This window comes from Cetorhinus maximus, chromosome 19 (assembly GCF_964194155.1).
Source record: "Cetorhinus maximus chromosome 19, sCetMax3.hap1.1, whole genome shotgun sequence".
NCBI lineage: Eukaryota > Metazoa > Chordata > Chondrichthyes > Lamniformes > Cetorhinidae > Cetorhinus > Cetorhinus maximus.
This window is the reverse complement of record NC_135897.1, coordinates 77,466,787-77,484,891: the sequence shown is the minus strand read 5'-3', so window position 1 is coordinate 77,484,891 and position 18,105 is coordinate 77,466,787. Positions and strand designations below refer to the sequence as shown.

General features: G+C 43.8%; 1 protein-coding gene across 3 annotated transcripts in view; it reads right to left on the bottom strand.

Annotated features, from left to right (window-relative positions):
• The window catches only part of trpc1 (transient receptor potential cation channel, subfamily C, member 1), a 94,653-nt gene that overhangs the window by 4,165 nt on the left and 72,383 nt on the right, over positions 1–18,105 (bottom strand). For all 3 annotated transcript variants that reach the window (XM_078564200.1, XM_078564201.1, XM_078564202.1), the window contains 3 exons: positions 13,315–13,490; positions 11,026–11,227; positions 2,394–2,588 (listed from right to left, as the gene is read on the bottom strand). In XM_078564200.1, the coding sequence (XP_078420326.1) occupies positions 2,394–2,588; positions 11,026–11,227; positions 13,315–13,490 (573 nt within the window). The remainder of the gene's footprint in view (positions 1–2,393; positions 2,589–11,025; positions 11,228–13,314; positions 13,491–18,105) is intronic.

The window sequence follows — 18,105 nt, the reverse complement described above, 5'->3', positions numbered from 1 at the left end:
ACCTGGGAGTGTCTCAGGATGTACACATCATGGGAGCTGCCTGGGTACCTTGCACAGACTTGAAGAATCAGCATCCTGTGATCACACACTATCTGCACGTTCAAGGAGTGGAATCCCTTCCTATTGACGAATGCACCTGGTTGACCCGCTGGCGCCTTGATGGCCACATGTGTGCAGTCGATGATCCTGGATGCGGGGGAACCCAGCAATTGCTGCAGAGCCTCTGGCTCGCTCAGCCTGGCTGGCCTCGTCCATATGGTAAAGGATAAATGTCAGTACCTCCCTGAGCAGAGCTTCTGTCACTAGCATGGCGCAAGTGTAGACAGCTGATTAGGAGGCTCTACACTGATCCCCCACTGACCCCTGGAAAAAGCTGGAGGCATAGAAGTTGAGGGCCATTGTGACCTTCAGAGCTACTGGCATGGGGTGTCCATCCACACAGTCAGAGCAGATCTCAGGCCCAATTATCTGGAAAATGGAGGTCACGCTCTCTCTTGAGAGGCGGGGCCTCCTTCGGCATTGCACCTCAGACATAATAAGGTAGCTACATCGCTGTCTGTAAACCCTGGCAGCAAGATAGTGATGTCTTCTGTGGCCCCTTCCGCCTTGGACTACATGCTGGCCCTGCACCCCTTGTGTCTGCGCCTCTCCTCCCACAGGTCGCTCCCCTGGATGCTGCATACGGACACCTGCTCTCCTCTCTCTTCTGCCTTTATCTTCCTCATCGGAGGAGGTGCCTCCAGTGGAGACCACAATCCCTGTTACCAGGGTGACAGAAGATTTTCTGATACCTGGAAGGGACCACATGGTCAAAATCCTCCGGGGGCCTTGGAGACACCAATGAGTCCTGACATGAAGCCTGGAAATGCTAAGAATGAAGCTCAGAACAGAGGTAACGCTGTCAAGTTCAAATAAGCAACCAGCAGCAAACTATCTCCTAAACTCTTCACTACTCACACTGGCAATGCTGCTGACCCTTTTTATCCCGCCTTTGGATGAGGTTTGTGAAAATGTCGTCTGGCTGCCTGCCCGTTTTGCCCGTGCAATGAGCAGGAAATCACATGGGCAAGGAAAAATCACAGTCAATTGGACTGTTAAGAGCCTTAAGTGACCGCTTAATTAATGGCAGGTGCCACTCTGGCACCCGTGCGCACCCACCAAGCGAAATATCGCGTGAGTACATGATGATGTCGGGATGCTCACTACTTTACTTCCATTCGGGTTGGGCGCGCGCCCACCCACAGGACGAAAATTTCTGCCCCAAGTTTTTTTTTCTTGAGCCATCGTCTTTTATTTGGCTTGTGCTGTGCATGTGCATGTCAATGAGATAGGCATAAGCCTGGAGTGAAGTGAAATCTGCAGTCATTTGTCGTTATCCTGCATGCGACACACATTTAGGGGAGAATTTCGGGGGGGGAGCGCTGAGCGGGAGGGGGGCTGATCAGTTGCGCGCCGCCATTTTACGTGGGCAGGCCAATTAAGGCCCACCCAGCGTGACATGCACCCGGGAGCGCTGAGTGCTCCCTGTGCGGGCGGGGGAAGGAGGCTGAGTCGGGGCCTGCGCTCTTTCGCCCCATGTGCAGGAAAGAGTGCAGAAATCTCTCTGAGGCACGGAGCTGCCTCAGGGAGTTTAATTTCATTATCAAAAAGTGAATAAAAGATTTTTAAAAAATTATCCGGACATGTCCCCCTCATGTGACAGTGTCACATGAGCTGGGACATGTCTATGCATTTTATTAAAAATTCTTATTAAAGTTTAAAAGCCTTCACGAAACCTCATCCTGCCCGTGCATGAAGTTCCATGAAAAATGCGAAGGCCGCCTGGGCTCTTCGCCCACCCGCCCGCCAAACTGAAGATTGGACGGGCAGCCCTGTTAATTGTTTTAATTGCTATTTAAATGGCCTTAATAGGCCTTTGACAGTTTGGCGGGCGCACAGCTGACTCCAGTGCGCGCCCCCCGCCGAACTGAAGATCTGAATGACGTGCGGTCATGTCGAGTCGCAAACCCGACGTCATTTTACGCATCAGCGAGCAGGGCCCCGCCTCCGCACGCCAACCAGAAGATTCGGGCCATAGGGAATCTGGCACTGAGGTCCACACAACTCATATTGTACAAGGTTTAAGGAAACTGGCAGCTTTCCGCAGCTGGATACTGTTCAAGATGTTGATAAGTAAATCCCATTTTTTGGTGTTATTATTCAAATATAGGATAGGACAGGCCTAACATTATATATGTATTTCTATTTCTAGACATTTGCTTTTCACAGAGGTGAACATCATATTATTGGACAAGTATAACTACTGATCACATATTTTTAAGATTCTATAAATATCACTTTTCTCTGTTATTGAGCACTCTATGATTTCAGCTCCGTAATTACAGGTTTCTTACTTTGAGGCTGTTTTGGCGTTTCACCTTCCCAGTACTGGTATGAGAGCAGATCCATTTATTGAGACTCGTGAAGAGATAGCAAATGGTTTTTGGGGAAGGGATGATATTAAATGGTGGGGGTAAAGTGCATTTGTCGTCAAAATAGCTCAGCCACAGCTTTGCACGGGCAAACTTCCACTCCTTGTCTTCATGGTTCTTGGAAAGTAAAAAAGAAATAAAACAATGTAATTCATCAATGCAGCTGTTTAAAATATTCATTTTTATTGGACTATATAAAAATATTTTCTTTTATGCTGCCCATCAAACATGAATAAATTCAGAGCCAAGAGGGTGCATGAGTCCTGCCGAGCTTCTTTCAATGTCATTTTTGCTGCCTGCCAGATGTGAAAGCAAATGGACTCAGGTGATCAATCCATTGATGTTGTTCCCTATGGTAGCACTTGACCTCTCCCTGGTGACCCAATGTGAGATAGAAAGCCCATGTGTAGAGAGAAATCTGTAACCCACCCCACTTCGCAACAGTAAATTGATGCATTCAAACCCCTACATGTAATTTTAAAATGTAAGTGTTGTTTTTCACAGTTCACTTGGTGGCTGTTGATGCATCACTAGATAATAGCCAAATTGTGGCATTTATAGGATTTAAAAAACACTACTTACTGTTTATGAAGGGAACTGAGGAGACTGAGCAAGCGTGGGCAGAGATAATGAAATCCTTAATGGAATGCTTTAGAATGAGTTTTGTTGACATAATTTCAATGTCATCTGTGGAAAGCAGTAGGCCATAGTTGAATGATAATAATGCAGATTATAGCTTTCAGCTGAGATCCTCAAGGTTTTTGCTTAATTTCCAGAAGAAATTCCACAAAGTTTTCTCCTCTTAGAACTTTTCCCCTTGGGGACAATTAAGTTGGGGAACCAATAACAGCCAAAATTCACCAATCTCCACTGGGGTAAGTTTGACAGATGCTGCTCTTTCCTTCTACACATTTTTAGCTTATGAGTGAGTTCATTTCTGAACAAACTGAGAATAGATTTGACCCTTAAATTCATTGATAACGATTTGAATTATTTATAATGTTGATTGTGAATATTTTAATGACAAGTTTACATTCTAGTCTGATGGAATTTGTATTCTTTATTATTAAGGGTGTCTAGAATATAAGTGGTTTGAAAGATAACACTTGGTTCATAAGATCTCTTGGATTGGTTTTAACCACCTGAGGGGGTGTCAGAAAGGAATTTTCAAGAGCATTTTTCCCTGATTGTACTTGGGTTTTTCTGTTGTTTTTTGCATGTACCAGGGGAGGGTTTGCGGGGGAAGTGAGACGTTCAAGCCATGACGAGGTGTGTCATAGTCTTGATGGACCAACTGGCCTTTTCCTAGCTGTGAATTTTGAATGCTCATGTGACTAGATGATGTAGAAGCTCACAGATTCTAACTTATGTAATACGTGCAGGATGGGGTATTTTCTAAAACAAAAACAAAAATACCTGGAAAAACTCAGCAGGTCCGACAGCAACTGCGGAGAGGAATACAGTTAACGTTTCGAGTCCGTATGACTCTTCATCAGATGAAGACTCTGATGAAGAGTCATACGGACTCGAAACGTCAACTGTATTCCTCTCCGCAGATACTGTCAGACCTGCTGAGTTTTTCCAGCTATTTTTGTTTTTGTTTCAGATTTCCAGCATCCGCAGTTTTTTGCTTTTATCATGGGGTATTTTCTGATTGGGTTTTCTTAAAAATTTCTGGCTGTTGGAACCTTGCGCCAGGAAGTAGCTGCTGAAAACAGGTGAGAGCATCAATCAAATATCAAAAAGTGGAAGGGCATATCCCAATCACTATTTTTTAATATTCTTGTGAGATGTGCATTCACATTTATGCCCATGTAAAGTGGGCATCCTTGGCCTGCTGGATAATAAATGAATATCGTTTGTTTAAAGGACACAGTATTGTAAGCATTTATAGTCACTTCTTGGCTGTTTTTTGTATTTGTTGTTTTGTCTGCTGACACTAAAGTTCTCTTGAGCAATTCTAATGCACTTTCATTGCCACTAACATCATTACTGCTTCCTGTGGATTTTCAATTGGAAATTCGACCTATTGATCTTTTTAGAGGAAGCAAAGGAAAGCTAAGAAAGTGATTCCAAGAAGAGAAGACTGCATCAGAGGTATTCTGTGCTCACCTTCTGGTGCATCCCCACCCCCCATGTCTACAAATGCCTTCGCAGATGATCAGTATCTACAGAGGTTCCTATTCCTAGTGGAGGCTGGACCAGGGGACCTATGGCATAGGTAAAAATGCCTATACAATATGTGGCCAATGGGAACATGGCCAATCACAGTATGTCATTTTTTATGTGGTACTGGAAAGCTTGATTGGCCACCCACCAAGATGCTGCCAACTATATTCGGAAGTACTGTCGTACCCACCTAGAAATGGCCGTGCGGAAGTGTCTTCACTCAGTGTAGGGGGCACGGTCAGGAAGGGAGGCCACGGGTAGGATTTTCTGTGCCCGCGGGTGTCGGGCATGTCCAGCGGCACGAGAGGACAATATGGTGAGAAGGCCAAAAATCGGTTTCACAACATTGTGAAACCAATTTGTAATTGTCCATTCAGCCGTCAGATGCCGGGAACCTCGATGTAATACATCTGCATTTCAATAAAAGGGCTAGCCCACCAGAATCATCCCCTGACACTGGATCGTCTGCCCATGTCATGCCGGCTTGTTTCACAACATATATAAGGCTTGCACTTGGTGGGCTGTGCTTTGAGGGGAGCTTGGAGGTGAATGCACAGGAACGTTATGGAGCACTCGCCAAGGTTGCCTGTTGGACTTCAAGGTTGAGGTGACTTGGTGGGGGTGCAAAGGCTGCCCTGTGATTGAAGGTAGTGCACATGCAAGTGCAGGATGCAGGGAAAGCAGCGCCCACACATTAGGGAAACCTTGTATAAAGTGACTATTTCCCTGCAGCTAGAGACAGTTCAGACGCAGCCACATTGACATGCTTGGAGTCAGACCTCTAGCTTATCTGCCCACTCAAGCAACGCAGAGGCATGAAAGTGCCTCCAAGTGCTCCAGAGCTTTTCATGACTCGGTGACTCGGGCACAGACTGCAAACTAATGAGCGTTTTAGTGGACTGCAGAATGGTTGGATGACTGGGCATATTGTACAATCTCCTTGCTAAAGCTGGCTGTGGAGCAGTCACTGCTGGAGGTGCTCACAGCCCCTTGCAATGTCATCATCCTGGTTTGGACCAGTCTCCCCCATGGTTCAAGCTAACAGCACAGCATTCAATCCAGGTTAGGAGAATGCCTGCGCCTGAGCTGAGAGCACAGCATGCACTCCAGTGGGCAAAGCTACCACCAATCAGTCAGGTGGAGTGGGGGCGGAGGAGTGTGGGGTTTCAGGCAGCCATGCAGCGCACTAAACCCTGGTCATCCAAGTGGCGGCCAGCACTCTCCGGGATGCATTAAGGGAACTTCAGACTTAACCAAAAGAGGTTCTTAGAACACGTAAACTAAACCATGCATCTCCCTCTTTCATCCTGCAGGAGTACATCAGCAGTATGTAACATTGGGAACTAACCATATGCCTCAAGTTGAGAAGGAGCAGGTGCTAGAAAGGCTATCTTGTCTTAAAATAGATAAGAAACCAGGACCGGATGAGATGCATCCAAGGGTACTGAGGGAAGTGAGTGGAAATTGCAGAGGGACTAGTGATAATCTTCCAGCCTTCCTTAGACACAGGGGCGGTGCCAGAGGACTGGAGAATTGCAAATATTGTACCCTTGTTCAAAAAGGGGTGCAAGGATAAAGCCGGCAACTACAGGCCAGTCAGTCTAACTTCAGTGGTAGGGAAACTTCTGGAAATGAGAGTTCGGGACAAAATCAATAGTCACTATTAAGAAGTGCAGGATAACTAAGGAAAGCCAGCATGGATTCATTAAGGGAAAATCATGTTTAACTAACTTGCTGGAGTTTTTTGAGGAGTTAATAGAGAAGGTTGATGAGGGAAACACTGTTGACGTTTTGTATATGGATTTTCAATAGGCATTTGATACAGTGCCACACAACAGGCTTGTGAGCAAAATTCTAGTTCATGGAAAGGGAAAGTAGGCACTTGGATAAGAAATTGGCTGAGTGACAGAAAACAGTAGTGATAAATGGTTGTTTTTCAGATTGGAGGAAGGTTTGTAGTGGAGTTCCTCAGGAGTCAATGTTGGGACCCTTGCTCTTCCTGATATCTACTAATGTCTTAGACTGCAGTGTTGAGGGCATGATTTCAACATTTGCAGATGATGTGAAGATTGGAAATGCTGTCAACTGTGAGAATAGTCTTGACCTTCAAAAGGATATGGACATATTGGTGGATTGGACTGACAAGTGCCAGATGAAGTTCAATGCAGAGAAGTTTGAAGTGATTCATTTTGGCAGGAAGAATATGAAGAGAAAGAATAAATTAAAGGGAGAAACTCTAAAGAAGGTGCAGGAACAGAGGGACCTCAGTGTATACATACATAGGTCATTGAAGATGGCAGAGCATGTTGAGAGAGCAGTTAATAAAGCATTTGGTATCTTAGGCTTTATTAATAGGGGCATTGAGTACAAGAGTAAGGAGGGCATGTTGAGTTCATGTAAGACATTAGTTTGGTCTCAACAGGAGTACTGCATCCAGTTCTGGGTGCCATACTTGAGGAAGAATGTGAAGGCATTGGAGAGAGTACAGAGGTGATTCACAAGAATGATTCCAGGGATAACCAACTATACCAATGAGGATAGATTGGAGAGGTTGAGACTACTTTCCTTGGAGAAAAGAAGGCTGAGAGGATACTTGATGGAGGTATTCAAGATCCTGAGGGGTATGGACAGGGTAAATAGTGAGAAACTGTTCCCACTCAAGAGAGCATCAAGAACTAGAGGGCACAAAAAAAAAAAATTTGGAAAAGGGAGTAAATGTGGTGAGGAAAACTTTTTTCACCCAGAGGATGGTTGGAGTCTGGAAAGAAATTCCTGAGGGTGGTGGAGGCAGGTTCGATCAAGATATTCAAAGGATTATTGGATTGCTACCTGAAAAGAGAGAATGTGCAAGGTTACGGGGATAAGGCAGGGGTGTGGAACTAGGTAGAATGCTCTTTCAGAGAACCAGCCAGCTTCCCAATGCCATACTCTGGGGGAACCCAGCGGGAGGCACAGCCTTGGTGCCCCATGTGAGTTCAATGAGGATGATGCAGCAGAGCGGCTCCTTAAACTCAAGTTCTCGACTTGTTTTAAGAAATATAAAAATTAGTCCCTGTATCATCAGCTTAAATTAATACTCGCCAATGAGCCAAATGGACTCCTTCTGCACTGTAACGATTCTGTAATTGAGTGCAGCTCAACAGAGTCAGATGCAAAGCTGTGATTCTTGCTGAACAGTAGCCAACAAGTACATATTGCTGGCACTGTTGCTGATGGTACTAGTCATCTTTTGCCTAAATTTTGCCCCCCACCTGCATGCAGACCTGCTACAATATTGATCTATAGGGAGTGGTTCCCTGTGGTGCCACTCTATTTGTGACTAGTGTACGCCGTGACATCTCCATTGCAGTAGCCATTAAACAGGATGTGAGCTGCTTCATCGCTTGCTTGCAGACTCCTTCCTGCACATGGGGTTTCCTTTCACCATTTTTGACTGTCAAATTTGAGTCCTCTTCAGGATTGGCAAAGATTGCTAATCAGCCGAAATCCCCTTCAGCTTTTCAGAAGAAGAATTTTTGTTTCTACTCTGGCATATCTTTTTCCACCACTAGCGTACTCCCTGCAGACATCCAAACCCACACCTGAAGCTACACATGATATTGGGCTGAGAACAGAAAATCGTGTGTAAACAGCATTGATCAATTTGGGTGAATGTAGCACCCAATTTCTGATCACTGGGGAGTAAACTGCGATCATAGTGGAAAATATAATCTAAGACCTCAGAAAACAAGAGCAGGAATTTTCAGACACCACCTGAAGAATTGACTGGGAATGCATCCACCCCAATCACAGCAGCCCCACAGCCATTTCACGTTCCGAGTAGCTTTAATTGGCTGGAGACGAGAATTCCACCTCTCACTCAGGAGGGAGTCCCGCCTCAGAGCTGCTGATCAATCTGATTGGCTGGCAGTTCTATAGTCCCAGTGGCAGCGGTGGCCAGGACTGAGACTATAAGCAGCCTCCAGATTCTAAGTGCCAGAGTTCAGGACCAGGTAAATGCCAGGGGTGGTCTCACAGTGGCAAGGAGAGACGAGTCCTTGAGGGGTTAGAGGTCTTAATGGAGAGGCCAGGGGGTGAAATTGCCTGGGGTGGGGGTGGGGGGGGGCGTGTGGTCCAATGTGTAAAGAGGCCCTAGGAGGAGGCACCTACACAGCCCCCTTCCCACCCGAGTTCTGTGGGGTGGCCTCCTGCCCTTCCCCCCACTCCCCCCCACCCCCGCCTGCCCTCTCTGCCAGTGAACTCCTCCTGCCAGCCTCAAAATTGAGGGAGGGGCCCTTTCAATTGCGGCGAGGGTGGACAGGCCACTCAGCCTCACCTGTCCCGCGTAAAAATTGCAGACAGGTCGGGGATGGGCAGGAGGGCGGCAGGAAGGCCACCTGGGGAATTTTACAGGCCCCCACCTGCAGCCTTGCACCCTGCTAGCGGGGGACCGTAGAATTCTGTCCCATGAGTTTTTAACAGTGGTTCCAATATTTATATCGTATTTGTTTATTCAGGAGCTGAGAGTGCATAAATCAGTGCAGTTAACGTCAAATTTGCAGCATTTTTACTTTCTTATTGCGTGCCATTGTGACGCAATGGGGATAAAATTAAATAACCTCCAAAACTGGGGGCAGGGGTCGCACTGCTTGATTAATCTACGGCTGTTGCTTCCAATACAGGGAGCCTGCAAACTTTGTGCTGCCTGTTCATTTAAATGATTGTAGCATCAAGAACAACATTAAACACATATTGAGTGGCTGCACACCTCAGCAGGGATCATGCAAGGCTAGCACTACTTAAAGCCAGCCATTACCTCTTAAAGGGAAATGCATTCTAGCTACAGATGTGCTGGAAGTAGCTGGGCTAGAGTGTTTGATCTGCAAGAGAGTGATTATGGCACAACATCGGAGAGAGTGGACTGCACTGGAGGCCTAGGTGCAGGAGGTGATGAAGGGAAGAGACATCCTATTTCCATAGGAGCCAGGAGGCCGTCCAGACATTGTAAAAATAATGGGAGCAGGTAGTCCCGAGGATCTCAATGCAGTGCCGCAAGAAGTTCAATGACCTCACACAAGTGGTGAAGGTCAGTGAATGCATCTTCAAACGCCACAGCCTAACAACTGAAACAACCACCTCACACACTGTTCAATGCACCATGCCAGCTCCATTCATCTACTAACAATTTGAACAATCACAACTCATACCTAACATTCATAGCTTCATATCACCCTCACAGATTACTGCAAACTTCACACTCACATCTCACAGATTGCCGTGTCAGCCGATCAACCATGACAGCTACATGAGCCAAAGGGTGCTGGTGAGGGGAGGGGTGCGGGGTGGAGGTGGGGGGGTGGTATTGGTTGGTGGGGGTGGGGATTCCTCCCTGCTGATGAATGCCTGTTCTGCTGTGCATGCTTAAGAAGAGGCATTAGTTGAAGTGTTGAACTCCAAAACGGCAATGCTGGTGTCAAATCAACGTTACACAAAGATTTGAATCATGATTTGCACACTTCCAGTATATGCTCCCTGCATCCGTGGTAATGACCAGTCCAAGATGGCATCCAGCGCCAAGCCAGAAGCATGCGTCCATAATATGGATGCCATTTTGGAAACAGCTCAGGATTGCAATCAACTGTTAACTTTGTGGATTGACATAGCAATGCACTCGGCAATACAGAAGGTTAGAAAGCTGCATGAATGAGCACACAATTGAAACTTATTAATTATCAAGTATATTAGCCACATACACAGATATACTAATAGTCAAGCTCTGAAATTTTGCTAGTTCCTAAGTTTCAACACAGATATCCTATGGTCAGACCTGAACTTAAGAAACTGGCATGCATTCAGGTGCCTAATGTAAAAGGGACTTCTGTTTTCTGCTATGGACTAATAGCAGCTAAATGTTTGTGCTTGTAGAACACTATTAAATTAAGGAAAGGCTCAAAGGAACCTTGTAAAATGGTTATAGTATATAAATGACAGTCAATACACTCTGAGGGTTACTTTCTTCCAGCCTCATTCAGTCTGAGCCAGCAAAAGACTGGAGTATTATCTTAAAAATTTGAATGACTAGAGGCTGTGAATATAAGACAGTCATTAATAAATCCAGTAAGAAATTCAAGAGAAACATTTTACTCAGTTGTGAGAATGTGGAATTTGCTATCACACGGAGAGATTGAGGCAAATAGCACAGATCCATTTAAGGGGAAGCTAGATAAGTACAAGAGGGAGAAAGGAATAGAAGGATATGGTGGGAGAAAGAAATGTAGAAGGAAGCTTGTGTGGAGCTTAAACACCAGCATGGAGCTGTTGGGACAAATGACCTGTTGTAAATTCCATGATGAAAATGTAACTTTACATATTTATTTTTTAAATGATCAACAATCACATAACTTACAGCTATCATCTGGAAGCTTTTATGTAACATGGCTACCAGTAGTTTAGTCAGGACAATCACAACCACCACGTTATATGTGCCAATGATTAGTGCTCCAACAAAAGAATGTAGATTGTCAGTGTAACTGAGCCTTGTGACAAACAGTGCCATGTGCGCCAGGGAGAAAATGTACCAGAACAGGGCATAGCAGGTCCCAAAAAACCTGGAGAAACAAGAGACAGTGAATTAGCTACTGGCCTACTAACTCTAAGAACAGAAGACAAAAAAATCAAACTGGAATCCACCAAGATATTGAACATCCCCTGTTCCAGAATTTCTACTAGACACAACAGGACTTACATTAGTAGATCAGATGTGGCAGCTCTACCTGAATTGGCATTTGAAGCATATCCCTGGGCGCTATTCTGCTCCTATGACTTATGGTCTTATCAAAGGTTATGGGGAGAAGATGGGAGAATGGGGTTGAGAAACTTATCAGCTATGATTGAATGGCGGAGCAGACTCAATGGGCCGAATGGCCTAATTTCTGCTCCTATGTCTTATGGTCTGACACAGATGGATGAGAAAGAGGGACACTGCATGCTCAAAATGATGGTTAGAGCACTAAATCCGGCAAAGTGCTATACATTTCTTTCACGGCACACAGTTTCTATAGTTGGCAGAGAGGCCTCTGTCTGTGCCATCTGAACCTGAGCACTAGCATAAAGTTGACTCCTGATGATATTGCCTCCTTTCTCCATGGGGAAGTGGCTAGCCTCTGGCAGGTTTTAGAGTGACACATGGAGACTGGCAATCCAGTTTAAGAGAGATTGCATACCTAACCATGACATTGCAGCTCTAATGGGCCATGCCACCAAACCATCTAGGTTTAACATTTTTAAAGTACAATTCCTTCCCAATTTTCTAAAACGATCATGCCATATGTTCTATTGGAGGTAGCATGACATATGGATAATAACTAGAATATTATTTGATGCCAGAGATTCCAGCATTTATAATTTACATTTGATTTCTTCCTGTTCCCCTCTCCTCACGTTCCCCTCTTCTCAACCACCAGGGTTGCTCAGGGTTGACCTCTCCTGCCTGCACACATGCCTCAGGGAAGGCTGGATTATTCAGCAAGTTGACATACCATGAGTAACAGTTGAAACTTTACTACAAGAGACACAGGAAACTAAAGCTCTGGAAACCTCTCTTTGCCAAGCCACAGAGAATTAAATATGAAAGATACACAACTATGGTACAACATGAGACTGACATGCGTACAAGCTTGATAAAAGGTAGTGTATTAGAATGAGGCAAAACATCAAAGGAAAATAAATGACAGTCTTTAAACAATGCTAATTATAATAACTGAAATCTTGCTTGGGTCTAGAATTTCTGCCATGACCCCATCTTCTGAAAGAGGAATCAGAAGCTTCCTTGAGAAAGATCAAAGACAGATGCAATTACCAAAAAAACTTTTTTCTAGTGTCTGTATATGAGTGTTTGAAAAAAACAATACTGTATTGTAGCATTAGTGCATGAATCGCAAAAGGCTAGTATGCAGGTACAGCAAGTAGTTAGGAAAGCTAATAGAATGTTATCATTTATTGTGAGGGGAATTGAATACAAAATAGGGAGATTATGCTTCAGTTATACAGAGCACTAGTGAGGCCACATCTGGAGTACTGCGTATAGTAGTGGTCACCTTATTTAAGGAAGGATGTAAATGCGTTGGAAGCAGTTCCGAGAAGGCTTACCAGACTAATACCTGGAATGGGCGGTTGTTTTATGAGGAAATGTTGGACAGGCTAGGCTTGTGTCCACTGGAGCTTAGAAGGGTATGAGGCGACTTGATTGAAACATTTAAAATCCTGAGGGGTCTTGACAGTGTGGATGTGGAGAGGATGTTTCCTCTTGTGGGAGAATCTAGAATGAGGGGTCACTGTTTAAGAATAAGTGGTCACCTATTTAAAATGGGGATGAGGCAAATTTTTTGCTCTGAGGGTTGTGAGTCTTTGGAACCCTCTTCCTGAAAAGGCAGTGGAAGCAGAGTCTTTGAATTTTTTAAGGCAGAGGTGGATAGATTCTTGGTAAGCAAGGAGGTGATAGCTTATCGCATGCAGATTTGAGACTACTATCAGATCAGCTCTGCTCTTATTGAATGGTGGAGCAGGCTTGAGGGGCCGAATGGTCTATTCCTGCTCCTTGTTCGTATGTTTGTATTGTAACATGCTATTGCTCAGTGTTGAGCAAAAAATGAAGCATTAAACTAAGTATCTGCCAATAAATCACAAATAAACTTACGAATGGAAGGTGCTATTGCTCGGCAGATCACAGGAGATTCCCAAACAGTCCTTGCCTTCCACTGCCGAAAACTCCTTATCATACAATTGAGTAAGGCCATTGGTGAAAGAGATCAGGACAAGCAGAAACATTCCCAAGAACGTCCCAAAATCTTGTAGCATCTGTCCCATGGAAATCTGATCAAAAATATTGGTGATAGATTATTAACTGTTATGGATGAAAAAAAACTGAAAATAGTCTTGTTTAGAGAATAATGGATACTGGGCAGTGATTAAAATGCTAAAACCTAATAAAAGAATTCAGATGTAATAAAAAAAAGTTTGAGAAATGTGATCCTGAAGTCTCAGCTCAGTTTATAATGGGCACAGGGCCAAAGCATGAACTCTTCCAGAATTTAATGCTAACAGAAAGATGGGACATGGAAAAAAAAATCATACTGATACGTATGGTAAGACCTGGGTCTTCTGAGATTGGGCTAAAGCACTTATTGGCAAAGAAGCAAAGCTTTACTTTGCATCTAACCATTGTAAACATGAGTTGGAAGTGCTCACTGCTGACACAGGGTGCCAAAAATGGAAATCCCTCAGCAATTAATTCAAAAATTGACCAAAACAGATAAATGGGAGAAACTTCAAGATAGTACCTGTCCTCAAAAGATTTTTCCAGCTTTTAATATATATATGATCTTTATATTGATACACCAGCTGCAAAAGTGAGAGAGTATGGCACAACCGCTTTCGGATTTGATGATTTTCAGCATGCAAAACAGGTATGGTAGGACCAGCGACATTCACCAGTCCTAACTGCATAAGATAAACAGTGTATGATTCAGAAACTGAAATTCATGGATTTCGGATGTCTTGTGGGGGGATATGATCCTCCCCCTCTGAGCTACAGGATTGGATTGGTATGATCTTTGAGGAATGAAGCTCTGCATTCAAAAATGGATGACCAGGATTTATACACTTGAAATACATCATCAGCTCAATTCATCCATTAAGTGGAGGTCGGTGGGAAAGAAAACGTTTTTCATTTTCCAGAACTAATATTCATCCAGAGTATACTGCAAAAAGGAAAAACAGATTAGAAATAAAGCTGTTCTACAGTGAGACCTTTTCATGTTTCTGTCTTTTTCTAGGAAAGGAAAACTGCTTTATATTATGCGGCTTTGAAAAACAGATGGTTTTATTATTTACTTATAGATTTTGGGTTTTTTTTTAGCCCTAGAACTGGCAGCATTGCTATTTGCATCCACTGTGACCACACTGACACAGCACTACACTTTATATTTAAAATCCTGCTGGGGCTGAACTTGCAGATCATCAAATCAGCCTGGTGGAGCAAATACAAATCTCTACATTATTCTAAAGAACTTACACATTTTAGAAAACCAACATTAACTCTGAAAAACAAGTAGAGGATAGTAATTCTTTGACATTAATCTGATGGAGGCCCCGTTTTTCCATTAACTTTATTTTTTTATAATGTCTGTAATTACTGCAAAAGGTAACAAACTGCCCGTGTTTTCAAGCCAGATCCCAACCACATTTCCCATATATTAGCTGAACAGCCTTAAAAGGCATCACTGTAGCAGAACTCCACGAAGATTACTTTTATAATTATGCATAATTATAAAATTTTTATTGCATAATGTTTTGGTTTTATTTGACAGGAAAACTACAAATCACTTTTGTTTTTATAAATGAGAATGCTAATTTAAAGAAATCAAGTGCATTTTCATATCCATGACCAGGAGTGGAATTTAATGTGGGCAGGGGGGGCCCAATCTCCGCAATGAAATCTGCTGACCCTATCTCCGTGAGCCTCAATGGAGTAAAGTGCCTAACTGGTAGCGTGAATCCTGCCGCCGGGCCTCCCGGCTCCACCGGGGTCATTTAATTGCTGCACTGCCCTGTCTGGGGCAGATATCCCGCCCCAAGAACTGACAGCCAATCAGGGGCTGGCAGCTCTCCAGTACTGGCAGCGCCGCTGGGAGCAGTGACCATTACTGTTCTTGATGGATCCAGAGATGGATAAGTGGGGGTCCGGGGCGGGGGGTGGGGGGGTTGGGGGCATTCCCACTGCCCCCTACAACTAGGCCACAGGCAATCCCAACAGGGTTTGCTGTGCAGTCTTTCCAGATGGTTGGATCCCTCACTGCTGATGGAATTCCAGCGGCAGTGGGATGAGGCACTTAAGTGGCCACCTAAGGGCCTCAATTGGCCTGCAGGAGGAAAGGACATCCTCAAGGTTTCCTGTTCTGGATTTAATCAGAGGGAGGCTGGAGGGCGACGGTATCGCCACTTGCACCCTCCTGCCTGATCACACAGCCCCTCAACTTCCAGGCTGGGGGCATTAAATTCCGTCCCAGATACCCTGTAATGATGCCATTTTAAGCTATTACTGAGCATCTAACAACTGCAAAATAACAAATAGGAAAGCGGTGCTCCAGGTGTTGGAATAATAACTCTATGTCGAGCAGTGATATTATGTGAATTCTGGCCATTTCATTCACCGGGCATGTCCAATCCCAGGTCATTGCATATAGGTGTCAAAAGGAGACCCGCACTTCAACAAGCAGAGTGCCATCCTTGTGCACCTCTTAGCGGGAAACAAATGAGCAGAGCTCAGGGCTCAGAGCCCTGACAACAGAAAGTAGCCAACACAGAGTAAGTAGAAGAGCAGAGAATGAGGGGAAAAGGGAAATTAAACAACCGAGTGCCATAATGCTTTCTTTTTTCTCATAACTTGTCTTGCATTGTGCCCCATTCTCTGTCCATAGAGGGTTAACAATCAGCCTGTTCCCATGCGGTGGAGAATACCATTCTGTAGCGAACAATAAAAGGATGCAGAAGGGCAGGCCATGATCTTCCTTTCCATTTTCAGGTGAAGCTCTTTGCCGCCATTGACAGTAAGGCTGAGATTAGATCACTGTAGAAGGAAAATAAGGGTGCAAGCCCCACATTACAGCTTGGGCATGTAATCTAGCTGACTGCACTGCCCATATTCAAATAGCACTGCATTGTTGGAGGTCCCATCTTTTGGAAGAAATGTTAAACAGAGATCCTATCAGCCTGTTCAATTATTCAGTGGATGTTAAAGGTTCCTTGGCATTGTTTGAAAAAGTTTGGGGATTTCTTGCACTGTCCTGGACAACATTCCTCCCTCAAATAATATCATCCAAAAACATGTTGACTTATTCATCACATTATAAGATGTTATGGTGCAGAATGACTGCCCCATTTACCTTCATTGTGTTTACGATAAGCAAAAAAGGCTATATATATATCCAAGTGATATTATTAAATTACGAATAAACTGTGTCACACTGCTTTAGCTGGGAGACAATAACTTCTTAGAATTAAGAATCAAAAGCTTCATGAACTAATAGATTTGGTTAAAGCTCAAACGTTCAGAAATTCAGCACAACATTTGGGCCTAATTACATCAAAACAGTTTGCATTTGGGATCATTTTAAATCATCTGTAGGATTGGTGTGTAAAAGCAGTCCATGGAGGAGAAAGGTACGAATGTACATTTGTTTTTTTTTCAAATACAACTATCAAAACCCCCTCATTCACTATTAATTACCAATGTTGATGATCTGGTTTAGCTTAACTCAATCCCATATGGCACTTTAAATTGAATCAATGGTGAAACATGAACATATGTGCCAATTTTTAATGGTGCTCTCTTGGCTGTTTGTACACTCTTGACAGTGTTGAATTTTTTTAAAGTCCTTTAATTGCAGTCAGAATTTAATTAATAATATCTCAAAAGGGATGTTTTGACTGTGACAGAAGTTGCTTGAAATCATATAAAACACTTAGGTCTGTGAATATTTTTTGCCCAGTCCAACTGGAACACAACCAGTACTTATCTGGTGCCTGCTTATTTTTAGAATTCTAAAAGCAGCAAGTATTCTGTGGTCTAGTGTGTTCGGTGCTTCAGTTTCATTATAGACTGTACTCCGAGTGATTTTAGTCCTTGTGAATGTTTAATGCACAGTAACATGATTGCAATCTTAATAGATCAGTAGAAGTGTTCCATATCTCCTTCTCTCTTAATACAAAATGAAATATTAAACATTGAAGTCACTAAAGATTAATAATAACAAGCAATGCTGACAGCACAGTACTTTTACAAATTAAAAAAGATGCATGATTGTGGCACTATAACATATCAAATGCTTGATCTGTTGCACTGCACTACCTCTAATTCCCTATTTCTATGAGACTTATAATATTGCCTTGGCACTTGTGACCTGTCTCCCCTTCACCTGTAAGCTCTCAGTAGAAGTGCTGATTCACACTTTAGGACCTTCATTCACAGCCTGCCTTGCCCATGTTGTCCAGAATAGATTTGGTGTTGACTTTTCTTTCTATTCTTCATCACAAAAAGGCATTGTCATCAGTGACAGCCTTCCATCTATGCTAGATGATGGACATACAGCAAATAAAATCCTTTGAGGGTGGAATAACTTCATAAGGTGCACTTTTGCTGATAGTGAAAGAGATCCATCCGTGAGAAGCAGATTCGGCCACAAGCGCCGTATGTGAAGTGGTTCTCTGGGGCCGTGGTGGGTTGTTGTTTTTAGTGTTGGCACCAGTTGCTAAGCTGCTGTAGTCAATGGTGGCGCATGCTAGCCCACGGTTGATCTTGTAATTTTGCTCTGCGATCAGCTAGTGTCTCCAAGGTGTGAGAAAAAATGTTCAGGGCCTTCATGTCACACTTGTAAGCATCCTTGAAGTGAAGCTTTGGGCTCTGGCTACCTCGCAGTACAAAAAAAAG